The 21648-nt window shown below is 40.5% G+C and overlaps 1 protein-coding gene across 1 annotated transcript in view; it reads right to left on the bottom strand.

The window, feature by feature from the left end:
- Positions 1-4032: 4032 nt before the first annotated feature.
- The window catches only part of GLP1R (glucagon like peptide 1 receptor), a 53526-nt gene continuing 35910 nt past the window's right edge, over positions 4033-21648 (bottom strand). Inside the window, exons 7-12 of the mRNA XM_014308647.1 lie at positions 18056-18116; positions 13835-13904; positions 13051-13139; positions 10452-10590; positions 9565-9606; positions 4033-4555 (exon numbers count right to left, since the gene is read on the bottom strand). Of these exons, the coding sequence (XP_014164122.1) occupies positions 4388-4555; positions 9565-9606; positions 10452-10590; positions 13051-13139; positions 13835-13904; positions 18056-18116 (569 nt within the window). The 3' untranslated portion in view covers positions 4033-4387. The remainder of the gene's footprint in view (positions 4556-9564; positions 9607-10451; positions 10591-13050; positions 13140-13834; positions 13905-18055; positions 18117-21648) is intronic.

A 21648-nucleotide genomic window follows, 5' to 3' on the forward strand; every position in this document is an offset into this window, starting at 1 on the left:
GTCACCTGCAGGGCTTCAGCTCCCGAGAGCTTTGCCACAGGTGACAGACACAAAGGCTGGCGTTTGACGACACCTGCAGTAGAAGGGCCTGATGCTGCTCTCCCCTGCACCGGCTGGAAATCTCATGCTGAAGAAACGACGAGAAGCAATAGCCATATACCTAAAATAGACTGCTGCTTGGGTTTGCAGTGGTGTCTTTCACCTGACACAAACATCAGATTATAATTCCCTTTTTGCTTCATATTACAGTTTTCATAATTGTAAGCTGAAAAATACTTATTTCTGGCAGATGTATTTTTATGATCCACTGATGTTTTTAATATGAAGATCTTTGCATTGAGCCAGATCTGCTCAGCGAAGTGGTAGTCCCCTCTGCTAAAAGCATGGAAAAAACACATGGGTGTGGCATTTGACAACATGTTTTAGTGTTCTAAAACATGCTCTATGGTGGTGATGCTACACAGACAGTTGGACTTGATGATCTTTAAGGTCTTTACCAACCATAACAATTTTATGATTCATTAACTCATCATTTTGAAGAGCAGCTGCTAGAACTTGTGTCTCTTAGGACAGAGTTAAGAAGGAAAGTCACCAATTGGTCTTTCAAGTCCTGTTCCACTATGTCTTTTCTAATTTAACAGTTAAACACATTGTTAAGGTTTGACTCAACACAAGTTTGATCATTGGTTGTAGAAACAAAATAAAGTGGTGTTTTGAATTTAGCTAGACTAATAAGAGAGTAATAGGTTAAAGCACATGTAATATGTTAACACTGATAAGCATCTCTCAGTAGCTCTCCACAGCACTCTCACAGTTTTTATCTTGGGCTGTTGTATAAATTCCAAGTCCTGCTATTTGAAGGCAAAAAAATTGTCATTTGCACATATTCTGTCATCCTCTAGTAACCCCCCACCCTGAGAGTTTTCATTATTCTTACTGATTCCTTTTGACTCTATAACATGCTGCATTTTGTATTTGATTAACATAGGCTCAGCAGGGTCAAACACCTCCAGGTAGTGGACACACAGTTGCACATATAAAGCACTGTTTCCCTGAAAGAACCACAGAATCTTTCCATTCTTAAAAAGTATTCTGGTAACAGGGTAAGAAGTAGTTAGATGATACTCAAAACACCTGTAAGCAATGGAATTTTGTGAGTTGAAACTTTATTCACAGCAATAAAAATAAACATCAGCATAGTGTTTATGGGGAGTTGATAATCTGAGATCTTGTACTGTTCAGTTCTGTGGGTATTTTTTAAAACAAGGAAATACATGCAAATAAATATTAAATATAAGGTAAGATCAATGAAATTATAAAAATTCATAGCAGCAATGCTGGAAATAAAGTTTTCACTTGCTATACACTCTAGCTGCATTATGTCCAGGTGGATTTATAGACTCTTGTATTTAATGCTTCATGAAACAAGTTACCACAATAAGTGAGCATGAAGTCAAAAGGCACAAGAAATAAAAACTGACACAGTTCATCTCTTCCAGTGCTTTGTGTTGGTTTGCTTATTTCATGCTACTCAAATAAATGTACATTACACATTGTGAAATGGAGATGGCATGAAAAACAAAGGCTTGTGAAAGGTCTTGCTGAAGTAGGTAAAGTATGATGGAGAAATTGGCACTGAGGCCTTGCTCAGTCTTTAAATACACAAATACTGTAATTCTGCTTGGTGCTAATTACTTCCACTGAGTTGCTTTGAGAGGGGATTTTAAAAGGTTTGAACTAATGAGAGCTTAATTGGTGGGGGGGGGGGGGGGGAATTTCCTCTGCAGCCTTCTGCTTGGCTAAGACCTCACTTTGTTACCTTACTTTTCTCTTGTGTTCTAACAAAGCAGAAGTCACCAAGATAACTGGTGTTTTCCTGTGGGCCCAAAGCCCTCAGTTCACAAATGAGTAGGAGGGACAAGAACGGCTTACTAACTCAAAAGCACATCAAGCTGTTGAATCTTGCTTGTGACAGCAACTAAGTACAGGTTTGTTACCACACATGGAAATGCTCTCTATTCCTATGTCTGTCCTCTTTCATTTGTTACACACACTTCTTTGTCCAGCACTGCAGTGAGTTAGAACACTTCTGTAACTTCCTGTTGTCACAGCAAAACTATCATCTTGCCAACAGCTGTGCAAGCAGCAGGAACTTTTTTTCCCAGGTTTGCACACAACTAAGCAGGACCAGCATCCACTCTTGAACATTAATGAGTGAAATTATTCCCACTAGTGTGCATTAAGCCACAGCTGTAAATTGCATCTGTCACCCTGCTGCCTTTTCACCTGCCAGTGACAATCTTTAGTACTTTTTTCCTATTCTTAGCACTTCAGGATAGACATTAGATAGAAACATCAAGCATACTCTGTACATACAGGAAGCTAACTAATTAACTTGCAGGACAGCAGTTAACACCTGCATGTAGTAGACAAGTATCGTACTGATGGTCACACAACACAGAAGCTAGTTATTAAATATACAGAAGAACCTGAAGTGCTTCATTCCAAAGTCAGCTTTGCAACCGATGTTAAGAGAGGGAAGGCCTGGAAGCAGCCTGCAGAGAAGCCAGCATGCTGGAGACACATAAGCCAGCCTGAGAACTGTGGTGGATTTCTGCAAACATGTCTTTCTCCCTGGAGCTCAATTACTAGCATTAGAGCAGAAGGTGGTAACACATCCTCTTTAATTCAATTCTAACCTCATGATTGCAAAACTAATCCATGCTGTTGGCAATTAGGATTCTAATACAATGATTAAATAATCTCATGCAAAGCAATCTAGCTTCAGGCAGGAAATATGCTGAGTTACATCCCAGAATATTCAGTCCACTTTCTTGGTAATAGGGGCTGTGAATGCAAGTGCAAAGAGACTTGAAAGTAGGGAGGGTTATTTCTGCTGAGTCGTTGTAACTGCTTTGCCATGGAAATTACTTATTTATTACAAGAAATCTGTGAGCAGGGAGATTCTCAGAGCTCGTCTTTGGCACTTCGCCTCTTTGTTGTAAAGGGAGCCCAAGTAAGAGTAAAGCTGCGCAAAGCTTGTTATTAAGTGATGCAACCTATCACATCGGGCTTGTAAGGGTACTTCTGCTTGTCCCCAGCAACTCTTGCCAACGTCAGGGAGGGAACACACTACATAGTGCAGATGCAGTCACTGCACAAGCCCTTGTTGTTTTAAACAGACAGAAAAACAGCTCATGGAGTTCAGGATTTTTTGTTTGGAGCTGTTGGTTTTGTTTGGAGGGGTTTTTTTGGAATGCCGCTGATGGGAAGCTGGCAGGCGCTGCAGGATGGCAGCCCACCCCGGGAAGGGGGCCGGAGCTGTCCTTGGTCCTGAACCCGCGCCCTGCGCCAGGGCCACCCCCCGCTCCGCGCAAGGGTAGTTTGTGTCACAGGAGAGAAGGACCAAGGCCAGAGAGGAAACAAAAGTGAGCACACACTGCCTACTACCGAATCTTTGCAATGAGGAGAGGTCTGCTGAGACCAGCAGTGGCCGCAAGCTGACTTCCTTCTGTGTGTTTGCACCCACAAGGAGCAGAGTAAAGCTCAGACAAGGAAAGGTTCTCTTGAAACACAAGCCATCACCCCATCCCTGTGAATACCTGTGTGCCCACCAGGTGGGCAGCCTAGCACTGACAATGCACACAGGGCACATTTCCATCCACATCAACAGAAATAATGTGCACCTAATTCCTAGCAGAGGAGGTACCTCACAGATACTGTATTTTTGTTTTGTTTGGGTTTTTATACTTTTTGAAGCAAAGCTTGAAGATAGCATTCAGAAGCGTTCACTACATTACCTGCTGTATATTGACAGACCTTCAGGATGCTGTTCTTCACCTACCCAGAAAACAGATTTGCATATTTTCAACTTTAAATTTGGGAAACCCCTGCTACAAAACTGATTCTTCCCTGAAACACAAGTTGTGTCCCGCTAAATTATTTTTTTCTAAAAATGGCGATGGCACCTTACCCTATCCCCAGAAAAGTCTAAATGTATTTTCTGGCAATAATCATATTCTATATCCTTGTAATTTAATCAGTCGATCACTCAGCTCACCCACTCAACAGTAATAAGCCATTGACCCTGTGGTTTCAGACTGGATCAATGCAATGCTTAAGTTTTGCACCGCCAGAGGCCTTGTGTGCAAATAGGAAAAAACTCTTAACTTACTTTAGACATGACCAATTTTTCCTCTGATGTGTTCATTACATTAGCAGATTGCTTTCCCTAGAAACCTTTGTCCAACAGCCTGCAGGCGATGAGCAGCACATGCTTAAGTTTCTTGCTGGAGATGGCAAACTTAAGCCACTTGCTTGGGTATTTAAGGGTTTTCAGGTAGATTATACAGTTCATTGTTCTCTGTCTGATTCATCTGCAGAAATCTCAGCTGAATGTGGCCTGACAAGTGGCAGCATAGACACTGCTGCCTACTGTGCCCCCACTGCTGATGCTGTTGGCTGGACACTTCAGAGGTTTCATACTGCTGTCTCTCTGGACATACAAGTGTTCCAACTTCCAGCGCTCCCAGCTTTTCCGAAACTCCATCTGAACCTAACAGAAGCAAAGAAAGAAGGAAACAAAAGGAATGAATGTAGAACTAATCAGCTCTTTAAATGACTCCATCAGAAAACAGCAAGGATACCACACTACTGAGAAAAGCTGGGTGTGCTTTAAACCTGCAATATTATTGCTTCCAATTATCCAATTATCTCATTAATCCATTGCAGGCCATTCCACATTTAAAATAATGATGACTTTCATTTTTACTTGTAGAAAAAAAGCTCTTCTATGCACCAGAAAATCTTACCTTCATTATTTTGCTTTAAATGTATTCACCTGCAATACTGATTGGACTCTATGCCCTACCAGTACTAACAATTAAACTGACTTTGCTTATCAGCCCTGAAACAGCTGAAAAGACTGACTTTCTGCTCAATATTGCACAGGTATTCTTAAGAGTTCTAACTTCTGGTTTGATTTAAACATTATTATGTCCTGGATTATTTTTGTTCTTTGAATATTTATGTGGGCTCTTTTTATTTCATACAAAAACCGTATGCCTATTTAGAATTGAAAACAACAATTAAGCAAGTTAGAGACTGAACTTGTTCCCCTTTTAAATAGCAATTACAGTATCTCATTCCAGACACTAGCTTTTCTTGAAGCTATGAAGTATGCTCATCTAGTCACAGGTTCTGGGTCAAACTGTGTAACCTCTGCACAGGTTTGGAAGTTTATCCAGGACTGTGTAACTGCTAAACAAGAACAGAATTAGATCTTCCTGTTCCACAGGCAAAGTTCTTGCCACTTGACTGAAGAACCTCCATTAGCTTTTAACACATAAGGCAGAGGACATAAAATTTCACACTTGTTACTCTAGATAAAGGCAGGAGTGCAACCACAGAAATAAGTTCATTATGGTGTGTACTTCAGCCCAGAAATAAGTTCACTGTAGGTGGGTCACTTAAGGGAGCCTTCTCTGGAAAGATGCTTTTTCTTTTATTTTAGGATCTCATACTGAGTACCAAGAGACTAAGTAGGTTGATGGCAGTTTCAGCACAGGTTTGTCATCATGCCCAGGCTGTTGAAACCTTCATATTCTGAGGGAAACCTCCTAGGGAACCAGCTGCTGTATGTCTGCTTTCTTTGCTTGCAAAAGACTGAATTTGAGAGGTAGTCCTAAAAAAAGAGCAAAGCCTTACAAAACTAATTGTCTTCCCCTGGTGGGTGCCTCTATTGGTGCTTGTCAGCTTTGGTCTACAGCTCTTGTATTGAATGTCCTGGTGGAACCAGCTGCATCTCTGTGTTTCTGACAATCCATTAGAACCCAGAATCTAACCTCCACTATCACAACCAAATGGGTCAGAAGGAAAGATGCTGAGACAGATGCTTGTATTCTACCATGGCAAGGGGGGGTTTCTTGTGTCAAAAGGTACACAAAGACACAAAGAAAGACAGCGTGTCTGAGATAGCTTGGCATAGAACAATGAGGGAGAATGGTCAGACAAAGTCAGAAATGCAGAAACCACAGTGTCTGCAGGAAAAGAATTGAGCATATTACCATTCCAGTACTTGGCATCTTTTGTAGGCAGGGAAGCATAAGGCAGCACTGGGAAAAAGCTGTTGTAGGCATTTACTGGCAAATCCTGAATATCCTGAATGAAAGCATGACTGTAGTGACTGGCTGAGTAAGTCAATGAGCAATAGAAATAGGTACCTTTAGGTCAGTCAAAGGGAGGAAATGAGTCTTTACTCCAGCTGCACATGACAGGCTTGAGCTATGATACAAACAGCCTGCAAAACTGAGATAAAGTGAATGGCAGACCTGAACAAAAGACTGTAGGAATGGGACTATCTTAGGAACAGATATGACTGGCATAATATCAGTTATCAGGATTTTGCTCTCCAGGGGGTAGGAAGAGGGTAGGGAGCAGGTCTGCTGCCTGTGCGGAATTAAGTTTTTGTCTAAATGGCTTTGAATGTATAAGCAAGGGAATTAATTAAGACTGATTTTGCAGAGGCAGTTCCTGAGCAAAGAAGTAGATCTACAGATCTTTCAGCAAAATGCTTATCCTACTAACTTTCCTGCGTTGATAAGATTCCCCAGAAATAAGCCATACAGGAAAATGATATCAAGAACAAAGCTCCCATGATGTGCTGACTTTGGCTGGGGTAGAGTTAATTTTCTTCACAGCAGCTAATATGGGGCTGTGTTTTGTATTTGTGCTGGCAAGAGTGTTGGCAATTATAGAGATGCTTTTGTTATTGCTGAGCTTGCACAGTGCCAAGGCCTTTTCAGCTTCTCATCCCACCCTGACAACAGGCACGCTGGAGGTGTGCAAGAATTTGGGAGGACACCTGCTTGCCAGTGGAAGTAGTAAATTAATTCCACATTTTGCTTTGCTTTACCTATTAAATTGTCTTTATCTTGACCTAGGAGTTTTTTCACTTTTATTCCTTCAGTTATCTTCCCCATCCCACCAAACTGGAGTGAGTGGCTGCACAGTGTGTAGTTGCTAGAGGTTAAATCACGATACGTGAGACAGGGGAAGACAAATTTTTATGTAGGGTATTTTAAAAGAAAAAGGAAAGAGGGGGGACAACCTGAAAAAGATGGTCATGGAGGTTAAAGCTGGAGAAGATCTCTCACAGAGAGCTCTTGATTGAGCTTTATGCAGCTAATGGAGACGGAATTTGACAGTGTAGCAATGAATCTGGAATCTAATTATAAAAAATCCCTAAATTTTGGCAAAAAATATCTCAGCAAGTGATAGTCAAAGGAAAGCAATCTAAAATGGGACGGAACTAAGCTGATGGAAGAGTTTAATTAATAGTCTGTATAGAGAATGAAAAGAAATTAAAAGCAAAAGGGAGGATTGGCCAGTATTTAAAGAACTCAGAAGTCCTGGCACCAGGACAGATTCTTTAAAGTAGAAGAGACTGAATCGTACTTCCACTGTGACAAGAAGGCAAAAAGGAGAAACAAGGCTACAGAGAATGAAATCTGAACCATCTTCAACTAAGTGGTGGAAAAAGGCAACACCTCTGTGGTTTAAAGTATTTCTTATAGAAAGCAGCACTAACAGCAGAAAAATTGGTCATATTAAGCCTAGCTCATTTTGCAAAGAACATTGGTGGTAACAGGCAATCTCTGAAGCCAACAGACCCTACTGTTGGCTTCAGAGCAAGTTCAGAGAAAATCCAGAATCTTTCAGGCAAAATAAGACTGAAATATGAGCAAATTCTATAAATTTTTTTCAGAAGTAGATATTAGAAAAGGACATTAATATCACTTCTATCTTCATTTCTACTATTGATCTGTGCATCAAGACTTGCAAGGAACTTTCATTCTGTATGGTTAAAGAAAAAGGAGTCAATGAGTCACAGACAAAAATAAAATGTAGACCACATTGCAAACAAGGATAGTCTTTGGACACATACAGTGTGTCAGAAAACAGTTTCTCATTCCGCTGAGGAAAAGAATTCTCATCTAGTTTAGAACAGACTTAACCAAACTCTTTGTAAAGATTTTTTTATGGACATTGATGACCAGGCTTCACAAAATCCTACTCCCACTCTTTGAACAAGAGTTGGAACAAGCAAAATAATTCATCCTAGATTGTCAGTGAAGCTGAACTCATCATGTTTAGGCTTTATGAACTACATTACAAAGGCAAGAGAATTATAGTAACAAGAGATTTGGAGCATTTCTTAGAAACATAGGTAAGCTATTACACAGTGAACTCCCTCAAATGAAACAAGAGTGCCTGTTTGAGAGCTTGTAATAAAGTTTGGATTATGATGTAACTTTGCTGTTATTTCATGTGAAGGAAGTTATTGAGCATTACACATGAGAGGCCTGGCTGCAGCTGCACAAGGGATGTGTGAGCAAACACCAAGGTGAATCAAAAGAAATACATGATCCATCAGCAGACGGTGCTGCATCTCAGGATTGAAGTGCACCTGTAAAGCCATACAAGGAATTTGAAACAAATATTCTCTAATTCCTGACATGCAGTAGATGACATTCATTCCCAACAGTGAAGCCTGCTGCTACTCACCTCTGATTTTGGTAAGCAGTACAATTAATAGATTCACTTCAATAAAATCTTACCCACAACCTACAAAAGCAAGCATACTCCTGAAAGGCTTAATTCAGGATGCCTGTTGCTTTTCTGTTGACTCCAGCCTGGCTATACTGATAGAAACAGCACATTTTTCTAATGATTCCTTGATGAGGCCTGTCTCTCAATAAGTGATCTTCAATTACCATGTCAGAGTTAAAAGCAGATTTATTGTGAGTGTAAAACATATTGATGTGCATTTAATTTAATAATGTAGTGACTAAATGAGTAGTGTTTGCTTCCCTTACAAACCTGGCTGCTGAATGAATGAATAATAATCACTTAGAAGGTAACATGAGAGATTCCTGCAATACTGAAACAGAACAATATCCTTTCCCACTAGAGGGCCGGGATTCAGCAGAAACCACAGAAGAAGGTACTTGCAATCAATTAACTCAAAGCTAAAGGTGCACTTCTTCTGGATCTGTGAGTTTACCACTCTGTGAGGTTCAGTTTTAATGCGTTCAGGCAGCTGAGCCATAGGGAAACCAAATGAAACCAAACTGTACAGAGGATTCTCCAACTTCACCAGCAAGCTGAGCTGAGTTCATAGAATAAAATGGGCTCCACTCCCACATTCACAAAAACAAGCAAAAAAAAGCAAGTAAAAGCAAAACAAGCGAATAAAATAAGACAGATTAAGAAGAGTAGCTGTAATTCTTAATTAAAGAATCCACCAGTGCAAACTACACAACTGTAAAAAAGACTTTATGTGAGATTCCACGTCTACAAATTAGGACCGTAAATTATACTGCCTGAATTCCTTCCAAACACATTTGTCTGATGAGTTATCCCACAGAGCTGTGCAGGGAAGGTTCTGTGGAAAAAAAAAAGCCCTGAACAAGGACAATTTAGCAGTTCAAGACCATTTTCAATTTCCTTTTCCTATAGTGTATGCTGATAAGGCAAATTGGAACAAAATAGTATCTCTCTTACCTCATTATTGATGAAACAGTAAAGAATTGCAACCATCAGCCCCTGAAATCAACAAAAATCAGAATAGTGAGCAGAGCAGTTTCCTCACTTTGCCAAACTCAGTTGCAACGAGCTAGAGGCTCCACACTGACATGTCTCTGATAAGACTGAAAGGTGAAGAATCCTTGATCCCTGTCAACTCTGATGGCAGAGCAGAAGTTTGACCAAACTATGTCTCAAAGCACATGATCTTAGGAAAAAGGAGTTGTTGTTTTCCTCAATCTGTTATTTTTGGCTAGTGATTTCCTTCCCCTTCTTCCTTACAAAGCAAAGGTTTCCAGTCTTAAACACTTCATAAGTGAGTAATTCAATGGCCTTAAATATAGCTCTGTGCTTGATAAACAGGGAATGAGCAAGTGTGCAGGGAAACAGAATAATGATTTCCTTACACAAGGATACTCATTTGAAATGGCTTTACCTAAGGGAACAGTTAAATAAGAATCACAATAAGTCTATGCCCTCTTCACACGCAGTGACAGCTGGAGACAGCTACCTTTCCCAGCACAGATTTTCCAAGGAGCATGTGAAACACTGGAGAAAGCACCAAATGTACTTTCAGCAAGACCACTGTACAATTACAGGAAATCACTGACAATTTTGTTATTGCCCTGAGGTGAACCATAGGAAATAAATATTAATATGTGGACAGGAATACCAGCTTACTGTAGTAAAATTGGCTGTTAAAAATTACTCCTTACACTTTCCCTTCCACTGTCATAATCCCATAACATCCAGTGCTAAACTGAGAAATATAAGGAACTTAAGCATGCAATGAATGAAAGAGAAAGCAGGTCCTCAAACAGCAGTTTAAGAAGATCTTATGCCCATGGGCACACTGTGAGTGCTACCTGGAAGGAAGCAAAGGAGAGTTCAGTAAAAAGCTTCACGAAGCGCAGCATCCCTCTGGCATGCTCATCAGTAATGAAGGCAAAGATGACCTCATGGGTCCCCAGCAGTGGGATCAGAGTCAGTGTAGACTTGGCCAACCTAAGATCACAAAGAAATTAAAGATCTGTCAGTGCCACTGAATAGACCATTGTTGATCCAAATGATTTTAAGTAACTGCACCACTTTGTCATGCAGGATAAAAACCTCCTCAAAATAACCTTATTAAGTTCCAACAAGTTTTAACCTTCCCTACCACTTCACTGCAGACCATTTATTGGTGACAGCAAAGCTCTGTATCCAGCTACTGGCTGTATTTCACCTGGAAAATCTTCCATGTGCTTTCTTGTACCTGTGATATCTTTCCTCTGTATTCTTTTCTCCACCTGTAATTGGGAAAGACAACCAAAACCTACCTTCTTGATGACATGAAAGACATAATCTATCAATAACTGGAATCTTTTAAAAATACCTTGGCAAAGGGAGGAGTACTTGGTATTCCTTCCCACCTCTGTGGGTGTGTTAAATCTTCTAAACATTGTAACTATCTGTAACTGCAGAACACTTTGTCAAAGCAATCAAACTGTCTTAAAATGAGTGATGGCAAGTTCAAAGACAGAGCTAGCAAAGGATGAAAGACAAACCAATCTGAAAGAAATGATTCTTCACTTGTGAGAGAGTTCAAGATACACAACCACAGGGAAAAATTCACAAGAATGATCCTTAACTCTCTTTTGATGGACATACATGCCAGCCACCCAACAGGGTAGTGAAAGATGCCTGGGGATCATGTGGGAGCTTCCTGGGCCACAAAACCCAAAAACCCAGCAACATCTCACAACAACCTGTCTTGAGAAGAGTCAGTAGATGCAAAATCACTCAATCAGCAGGGCTGTCAGACCTATGTAGCTCTTGTGTGCCTGAGGGCTATTGGCTGCTATTCCAAATCATGTAACCATTCAGGTTGAAAAGCACCTTTGGAAGTCTCTAGCCCAACTCCAGTTCACAGCAGGTTACTCAAGGCTGTGTCCAGCCAAGTTTTGAGTATCTCCAAGGTCCTCCAAAGCCCCTCTGGGCCACTCTTTCAGCATCAGACCACTCTGACTGTGAATTTATTTTCACCTGACATGCAAGGGGAATTTCTCTTTCTATAACTTGTGACCTTTGCCCTTGTCCTTTCACTGTGACCCTCTGAAAATACTCCATTTTCTGTACAAGTGGGCTTGGAATCAAAGCCTCCAGCTCAGACAAATCTTCATCTTTGATTTGAACTCTCAAGACACATTAGGATTTCCAAAATTTCATGTGAGGTAAAGAAGGTAGGTAACATACAAGGCAACTTTACACTGGTTAGAAATCACCAAAATATATGCTGTGTCTTGTTTAGAAGACTGCACCATTGAAATACCCAATGTAAAATAGCTAAGTCCAGCGACAGCAGCAGTCCAGCTACCACAGCACGTAGCTCCACACTTCAATAACTAACTTGTTATTCTTACATTATTTTTCAGACTGCAATACAAATATCAAGATGGACAAATGAAGGATGCAACCATGAATCTTAGCAAGGGGATTAAGTAACAGGGTGAATACAGACAGGGACAGACTGACTACAAACCAAAAATTGAATGTATCTGTGATAGCCCTGATATTTCTCTTGAAACACCTCATGCATTCAAGATTGAAAGTTTTCCCAATAACAACTGGCAAGAACAAGAAGCAAAACTCAAAATGATCCCATCTTGTCTTACTTGAAGTGAAAGCTTTTATTTCTATCACCTCATATTTTTATGTTTAAATTAGAATACGAGAGAATATTTCAGTTGGGAGGAACCTATGACAACCACCTGTTCAGAACTTAAAGCAAGTTCTTAAGGGCACTGTCCAAATGCCTCTTAAGCACTGACAGGCTTGGGGCATTGACCACCTCTCTAGGAAACCTGTTCCAGGGTTTGACCATCCTCTCAGTAAAGAAATGTTTTCTGATGTCCAGTCTGAACCTTCCTCAGTGCAGCTGTGAACCATTCCCACATGTCCTATCACTGGATACCCTGGAGAAGAGCTCAGCACCTCCCTCTCTACTTTGACTCCTCAGAGGGTTGTAGAAGGGAACGAGGTCATCCCTCAGAGCCCTTTGCTCCAAACTAGGCAAGTCAGAAGTCCTCAGCCACTCCTCACAGGACATTCCTTCCAGCCCTTACACCAGCTTTGCTGCCCTCCTCTGGGTGATTTCAAGGACTCTAACATTCAGTACTTGCATGTGCTGCAGGTATTTTAAAAATAACTGCTTACTTAATATTCATTCAGTCTAATGGAAGACTGTAGAGCAACAGTCATCTAGCCTTCTGTTTATAGCACAGGTGAAATTCCTGCCCTGGTTTCCCTGAGAATTTTCTGTGGACTGACTGTCCAAGCAGTTACACCAATGCATGACACCATTCCTGTGCATTACTCAAGGGCTGTGGTCTTTAACCACCTTTGTCAACCCACTCCTTCCCCATATGTCCTTGTCTGCTTCTATTCTGATGAGCACGAAAAGCATCAGACCACCTTAAGACATACCTGCATTTTATGTCAGTTTTGCACATCAAATTAGCCTGCAGTTTGGAGATGATGATGCATATAACTCTGATGAAGATGAGAAAATTCACCTGGAGTAATGGAAGAAGAATTTGTATCACCATCAATAAACCCACGTGCATAAGTACTCAAAAATGCTGGTTTGTGTATGCATGTGTAGCTCTCTGTGCATCCTGCTAGGAAGCAGCTGCAGAATTTGCCACAGAACTCGACTCCTTGCCAAGGAATTGTGGTCTAAATGTGAATGCACAAGCCATCCTTGAAAACACAGGTATTTCATTACATAAAGCAGGGGACCCCAGTTACTCTGTGAGTAGTAAAAGTGTGAGTTGGCCTATTCACCTTGTCTGGAGTTCTGAGCCTGACACAGTATTGTGCCTGCAGAACATTTCTACACAATGCCAAACATTTTGCAGCTCTTTTGTAGCCCAGTATTTGAAACAGTATCTTTGGTCTCCCTGAACTACCTTCCACACCTCCTGCTTGCAGGGGAGTTAATGGGACTGCTGCAGCATGCTGCTCTCTTATCGTGTCCTGCCACTACAACATGACAGCTTGTGGCCAAATTAAATAAACAAAATGCTAGTCTGGAATTTCAGTGACAGAAACCAACTTGGCTTCATAAAAACACATTTCTGAATGAAAATGTCAATAGCCTCAATGGTTATTAGCCTTTGGAGATGCACAATGGCCACATGTGCATCTTCGTACCGTATTGTGCTGTTCTCAGGGAAATGTGCCATCTCACAGCACATCTCAGACTCACCCCGATGGCGATGAGAATAGGCAGTCTGATGATCAGCCAGTAATTCATGTTATAGTTTCTGGTCCAGCAACTAGTAGGAGGACAAAAAAAAGGAGATTAAAGAAAAGTTTCAGTACATTACTAAAAATCTTTCTTTTCATTCTGTTCCAGCAATGCAGATGGAAAACAATATTAAGCACTAGATACCAGGAAAGCACATCATGCTGACATGGAAACAGATGCAGCTGCTTCTGAGAAACACTGAATGCTCTGTACTTTTGCAGCTATCATAATCCAGCTGGATACTACTCACCAGCCTTTCTTGCCCACTAATGGCTAGCTCTCCTCCACAATTTGCTATGAATTATCATCCATTAATTGTGAAGATTTACTCCATTAAAACCAAGGTCAAATTTGTCATTTGGCTGAAAGAAGAAGCGGGGAGAAGCTGTTTGAGTCTGGTCTTTCCACTGTCATTCTTAGCTTCCTCATCCTGCACTATTTTTTATTATTCTTCAGTCTCCAATGTCAGATCATCTTATTTAATTGCTTGTTAGTTTTTATCCCATTACTTACCATCATTACTGTCATAACAATATTGAGATCAGTCATCTCTTTTATCTGTCCTTATTTTTGAAAAGGAGTTACTAATTTCAACCATGGGAAAGCAATTGCAGCTGCAAACTCCAGCTCTTTCAGGGCATATGCACAAGGTTTCAGGCCCACTAGGAGTTTTAAAAATGATAAACAAGTAAAATCAAAAATGGGAGCTAACTTTTGCTGGCCTGAGCCCTCTGCCAAGTAAGTAGCCTGCTGCAGCAATATAATACTTCATTTACTGCATGAGTCTCATTTAAGCTTTCAAAATTCCTGTCTCCTTGAGCAATACGGGAGAAAATGACAAGAAAAGTCACGGCAGCCACAGTTTGGGATCACTGGTCTGAAGTGAACCTTAAACTGACGGTTTGTACATTTAGTTCCTTTCCTCTGGCCACAGCCAGCCACCACCACTGCTTGGTGGGCCATGTCTGTGTAGGATGGCCCAGGTGTTAGGCAGTGCTCACGTGCCACTTGGCTTGTTGCTGTAGTGACAGCATTCTTAATATTTCTGTGAAATTACTTTGTTAGCCTTCTGCTCAGCATTGCCCAGAAGCAACAGACACCAGTAAAGCCAGCAGTTTACTGAGCTACACAGGCTGGGAAACAAACCAGGAAACAGCACTACATAAAACATAGGTTTCTTCCCAAAAAAAGTTCCTCTTCAGCTCCAAATTGGTTCTGCCAAAACATACATATACACAATTTTCCCTAAGGCTTCTTAACAGACCTGTGAAAGTTCATCTTGGGTGATGCTGGTGGAGCTGAAACCCTCCCCAGCCTTGTAGTGGGACAGTCTAAGAGAAAAGAGCAAACCATGCAGCACTGGGAGGGATCCATGCTACAAGCACACACCCACATGTGCTCACTTACTAGAGAGGAAAGTGCAGCAGCTTGGCTGTGGCAAGTCCACATTCCCTTGCAGGGACTGCAAGTCCAAGAAGGGCCTGGGATATTATTTTTCCTTCAATTTCAGTTTAATGTGTACAAAAAGTGTATTATTGCTACCAGCAGCTCTACAGCCTCCAATTCAATTGCATTTTAGGTATTGGACAAAAAAGGTGTGCAGTCAGTGTACCTGAGCCAGAATCTCAGTTACAGAACTTCTTAATTGGTACATATGAGTGGGAGCCAGCTTCATGGAGCCTTTGAAATTAATTTTATTTGAACACTTCAAGACTGATGGGATAATAGGCATAGCTGGAAGTTGAGTTCTAATTTTCTCACTAGTTGCAGTAGATGTAGAGGTAATTAAAAAAAATTCTTTATAATAACAGAGGCTGAGAAACAATTCTTTACATTAACTCTGCTATGTTTCTGTGTTAATTTGCTTCCTGTGGCACACATCAATTTTAGCTACCTTTAAATTTATACAAAACGTGCAATAAAAAAACCATTACAGGTCAATTAAGGTGCCATGGCTATTGAAGCATCCAGAAAATAAAACTGGTAGATCTCTACATGATTTCTTGCCCATCTGTGCTTTGTGTGATTGCCACACTGATAAATACACCAATATCTATTGTGCTTGGGATCTACTCCTACAGTTTGCTCAGCACCTCTCAGAAGATGCTTGGCAACTAATAGCCTCAGACCTATGAATGGAGAATCTGTCCAATGAAAAAATGCTACTGGGATGTTTCTGCCTTTGCTTTCCAATCCAGTATTCTCCTTCTAGAAGTGAAAACGCTGTGTTTTTACCTTGAATTACTACAGGTGAATGGACAAAAAAAAAAAAAGAAAATATTGAAGCCTGACTGTTTTGCTCCCATACTTAATTGTAGAGAGAAGCAAAAATGTGTAAGTATCAGTTTTTTAGGCACAGTCTAACAACTAAGAACAACAGCTTGCCTTTATTGTATTTTTAATCTAGACAAAATAATTTTTTAATAGCTTACTTTTTAAAACACTAATTGTGTTCTAAAGGAGTTTATACTTGCACATGTAAGGAAAGAAGAAGCCAGTGTGCAACCAACCAAGTCTTGCAGGCTTCAGTCCTTTACTCAAATGGCTACATTCACAGGACTGCCTCAGATTCCTAGCCCTGACCACATTTATTTCCTGTTATTCTTCATAGCCAGGGAAGTAGTTAAATCACAAATGAAATTTACAGCTCGCTGCACGGTGACAGAGCTATGGCAAACAGCATGAAAGATATCCCCGGCTAATCCAGCAAATGCCTGCCTAAGGCACAGAAATCTTGCCTTTCAGAGCAGCTGCTGCACGTAGTTATTTATTGCTGTATTTTACAAATATTTAGACAAGATTTAGAAAATTCAATAATGTGCAAAATTGCCCCTTTTAAGGTCTGCTGAAGGCAGTGAGTGACAGTTTTCCTTAATAGAAAATATAAATCAGCTCTGAGCACCACATAATGTGGGAGGCTCAGCATGAGCACTTTGAATACATTTGCTACATCAATGGGAAGATATGCCCATGGAACATCGCCTGTTCAGAGGCTGCATAGTCTCTACACCTATTCTGATAATTTCAACAAAACTTGCAGTACATCAGAGCAGCCACAATCTTGCTACAGAATATCATCACGTCAACACTGAAAAGGAAAGTCAAAAAATCCTAGCATTGCTTAAGCCAGAAAAGGCAAATTTGACTAAACTGGTGCAGTACTATGAGGAACACACACAAAAAAAGCTGGTTCTTAATAATCAGAAACACCAGAAAACAGTTTGGGGGTGGCTCTGACTAAACCAAATTTTTACATTTCAGCAGCTCTCCAACAATAATTGTGTCTGAAAATTAAAAAAAAAAAAAAGAAAAAAAGAAAAGGATCCTTTACAAAAGTGTTGGCTGAGTAGTGTGGAAACTAAGTAAGAGGAAAACCCATTAAATTAAAAAAATTAAAATAAAAATGAAAGAGCATAAATTTATTTCTTTTCACAAAGGAAACCACCCAAATATTTGTAGGGAGCCACTATCTCTAAAAAGAAGCCACTTCCCTTGCTTAAAAAAAACAAACCAACAAACAAACAAAATATCCAACAAGCTACAGTGCTATTTGTAAAACAGCTATTTTTTAAGCATATACAAAGGTAATTTTTTCCAGAACAGCCATCATGATAAAAATGCACAAAAAGTATTTTGTGTTTTACAGCAGTCTTGTGTGTGACACAATTGACTTTAGCAAGACTAACGTAAGCAGACAGAGAACATGCCTTTATTTTAGGAAAACCTAAATAATGGGAGCTTAAACAAGAAAAGGCAATCACTTCTCTGCTGCTAGGCATAGGCTAATCACTACAAATTGCAAGCAGAATCCTGTGGGAGGTTGCTGTCTTCTTCTGAAACAACTGTAAAGGCTACTGCCAAAGGCACAGTATCAGGAGTGGTCTTGGTTAGGTAGGATGACTGCTATTGTTGATACTATAAGTACAGAAAAACAAAACATACCTTTTCTTGACCTGAAAAAGAATAGATTTATTCAGACATGCAGAAAATTCTGATCAGAAAAAAACATATTCTCCTTTCTGAAATGTTACGCAAGACCTTCGGACAAAACAGAAGCAATTATGTGAGTTTTCAGCACGCTGCCAAAGCAAACCATGCTGAACAGAAAGCAAACAGTGACCTGCTGGTGCACACATACAGCACAAATGAGATAGCTATAAAAATCAGAACTAAACCAACCCCTCATCTTCATAAAGGTACTTGACAGTTCCCCAGAGGATAACAAACAGCATTGGCACACCTGAAAAGAGAGGAGACAAGGCTGACATTGACATTGAGACTGGGAAAAAAGTGAGTCTCTCTGCCTCCCCCCATAATGATGAGCAACATAATTAACTGGTGTCAGGGTTGCAGCTCCCATCCAATACAGATTGCCATGAACAGTGAGCTCCCACCTAGCTCTCAACAGGCATGAAAAATGAACAACATAAGTGCCCCGTAACAGGCATTCACCACTTCTTCTGTGGATATCTTCACAGACAGGCCAAGGGAATTAAATTTTTGGAAGCTCTACTAGCCTCTGCACTCATGCTTGAGAAGGGTGCGGTGTGCTCTGACCAAAACCTTTGCATCTAAATTTCTGCTTGTGGGTCACTGTATTCAAGCAGGACCAAGTTCAGGCTGTGTACTGGTGTCGAGGCTGGAGCCACCCAGCCCCACATGCCCCCCATGGCACAGGGAGGGTGGGCACCTCCAGACAGCGTCCTCCCCCACAGAGAAGTGCCAGTTCTGGCTGTGGTACTGGTGTGGACTCGAGTGGCTACAGCAAAGACAGCAGAGGAAGCTGGCAGTGAGGAGAGGCTTGGCCCTGCCCTCACCTGACAGCTCATCTGGGCTGGAAAGGGCAGAGACAAGCCAGGTAGGCTGCACTCATGGCCTGCTTTACAGTATCCAAGGCTCTCTAATGAACTTCTTTCATTTATGAAGAGCCTAAGTCATTAAAAATAATTTTAAAGTGCACCTACCAACCAATACTCAGTACAGAGAATGATAAAAATGCACACAAGGAGGGAAAGCAGGTTGTGACTCAAAAGGCAGGATGAGAAATTTCTGCTTAAGGATAGATCAAGATGGTCTAATTCCTCCTTGGACAGCGTCTGATGCTGCATGTGCATTGTATAGAAAGAGCAACATTTAGCATACTTTGTTACTTTCTTCTTAAGAACCGGTAAAGTCAGGGATGGTAAGAAGATCAGGCTACAGCAGTAAATTCTTCACAGGACAAATCCACAGTTTGTGGCAGCAGAAGTCATAGGGAAATTGGTCATCTCCCACAGTCTGAATACCTCAAGCAGTATCTTCATTGGGTATTTTCAGTAAAAAAGCTTCACTTTTGTTGTACTGTAGAATTTCTCTGCTATCAGAACAGCTAAACACTACAGACACAGAATGATAATATTCTCCTTAATCAGTTACTTAAAAAGAAAAGAGGGAGAACAAAGAACAGCATGGAAAAAATACCAATAATTAGAATAACAGCAAAGATAATGAACTGAATAGAGATTATTTGGGCAAATAGCTATCATGTTCCATGGATTTACTTGATATTGAGAATACACAGTATTTTGGGAGCAAAGTTACCAAAAACTGTATGCTGCCTTGATAGTCATATAGAGAGATTAAGAACAGGCTCACTGCACATGACTTCAAAATTGAATGAGACTTTGATTCACCGAAATGAATTATAGTTTGAATTATTTTTTTCTTGACTTTGCTGACCATTAAGACATCTTAATATGAAACTTACAGGATAAGACACAAACACTGAGAGCACAAAAGCTGTATGTCAGAGGATATATCATTTGATAGATCAAGATATAACAATAATGATTTGTGGGTATCTCAGTCTTCTAGATACATCAGAAACCTCTCCATGTTTAATCAAATAACTTGACCTTTCAATTGAGAACCTATTATTAATACTATATTTCAAAAGAGTCTAACTAGAGTGAGGCTGATATAACAGAATTGCATCAGCTATGCAAATATTATACAAATTAATAGGCAGCAAGTATAAAGCAACTTGTTCAACATTCTCTGCCCACTCTCACTTGTGATTCACACCACTGGTGTCTCAATATTGCAGCACCATCAGCCACACTATTTTCCATGCTGGCAATGCACATTTTAGTCTGAGACACCAAGACTTAACAGCACACACATGAATTTGCACTGATGTTCAAACCTCACTGCATGGATACTACCTGACATCTACCAAATTCACAAAGCCTTGTCCTGAGAAACTGACTGCTCCAGAACGTGTCTGGGACATGGTCTCAGCAGATGGGAACACATGCACTTTTCCAAAGCCCTAGCGAAGATCTAAAGAGGAGACTGCCCCAAGAACATTCACTGTAGGAGACATTCCATCACAGCAAAAGAGCAAATCTGAAGCATCTCTGCAATAGCTGCAGCTTGCAAGGACCACTGAGACTCTCCAAAGACTAATAACAGTCTTGATATTTAGTCAGCCTGCATTAACTGGCAAAAAACCATATATTATTCTGTTACAGTCAAGAGAACTCTGTCTGGTTTGAGCAGGCAGTAGAAGTAAACTGAATACAACTCACTGAATAAACACCACAGGTGAGTACCTTTCATTAACAGCATCAGTGGTGTATTCCAGTCCTGGGCTTCCAACATAACACTTGATGCATTTGAGTTTCAGTCTCACACTTCTTTCTCCTGCTGCTGCTACTCAAAGCATATCAGATACCCAAGAAAAAAGCTGCACTCATTTACAGTAGGCATTTACTTGAGGTGTTGGCTGAACTCCTTCTGGTTTTGCTTTTTTGTCATACAGAAAGCTCTGAGATGGATCTTTTCTGAGATTAACTGACCAGAGAAAAGTCTCTGAATTCTGGAAATGGCAATGTCTACTTTTTCTTCTGTACTGCATGCATCACTGCTGAAGATGCCAGAAACTGCAACAGCCTGATCACGATAAACTGTGACCTTAATTCTTGCAGGTTGATAGCTGACCCAAAATCTTTGAACGCTACACGGCTATTATGAAATCCGTCAAGTGTACTAGAAAATAAGCCTGCTGACAGCTCAGCTAATAAAGTTCAACTTCAAATGACTGGGCATCTGAATTATAGGCTGCAATAATAACATATATTATAGATGATGAGAAAGTAATGCAACTGCCAAATCATCATCTTAACATCCCACTGCATAAATAAGCAGCACAACCTACTTAATTTCACTCTAGCTTGTATATTCTACACCTGGCCAGGTGCCTGCATAGTAAGAAAAACAAAAAACTTGGAAAAACAGTAATTTTTCAGAATGGCAAAAGGATGAGAATGGCAAAAGGTAAGAGAACAAAATGTCGAGAAAACCTGTACCAGTTGGCATTTTCAGAATGCTCCACTATCCCTAATGAGAGGGGCAAGAAATTCCTGCAGCTGCTAATGGAAAGGATGCTAATGGAAGTTACCATGTCCTGATAGCAGCATGCAAAAATCAGTCTCTTCATTTAACAGGTCTGAGATATTTTGGTAACAAAACAGAAAAGCTCAGGTTTGTTCTGGAACCCAGAACATTACCAAGAGAGGTGTCACCAGGTGGTGCTATTCCATGCCATCATCCTTCCCTTACCTCCACGTGCAAGCAAGTTTCAATTCTTACAGACGCACCGCATTTGTAGCTTTGTATTGTACCTCACTTTACATAGAGGAAATTTCAGGAAAGACATAGGAGCAAGGAGGCTCCCCTCATCTTCACGTGCTGATTCGAGATTCTTCCTGAAGTAGATTTGTCTCTGAAGG

This window comes from Geospiza fortis, unplaced genomic scaffold (assembly GCF_000277835.1).
Source record: "Geospiza fortis unplaced genomic scaffold, GeoFor_1.0 scaffold41, whole genome shotgun sequence".
NCBI classification, from domain to species: Eukaryota; Metazoa; Chordata; class Aves; order Passeriformes; family Thraupidae; genus Geospiza; species Geospiza fortis.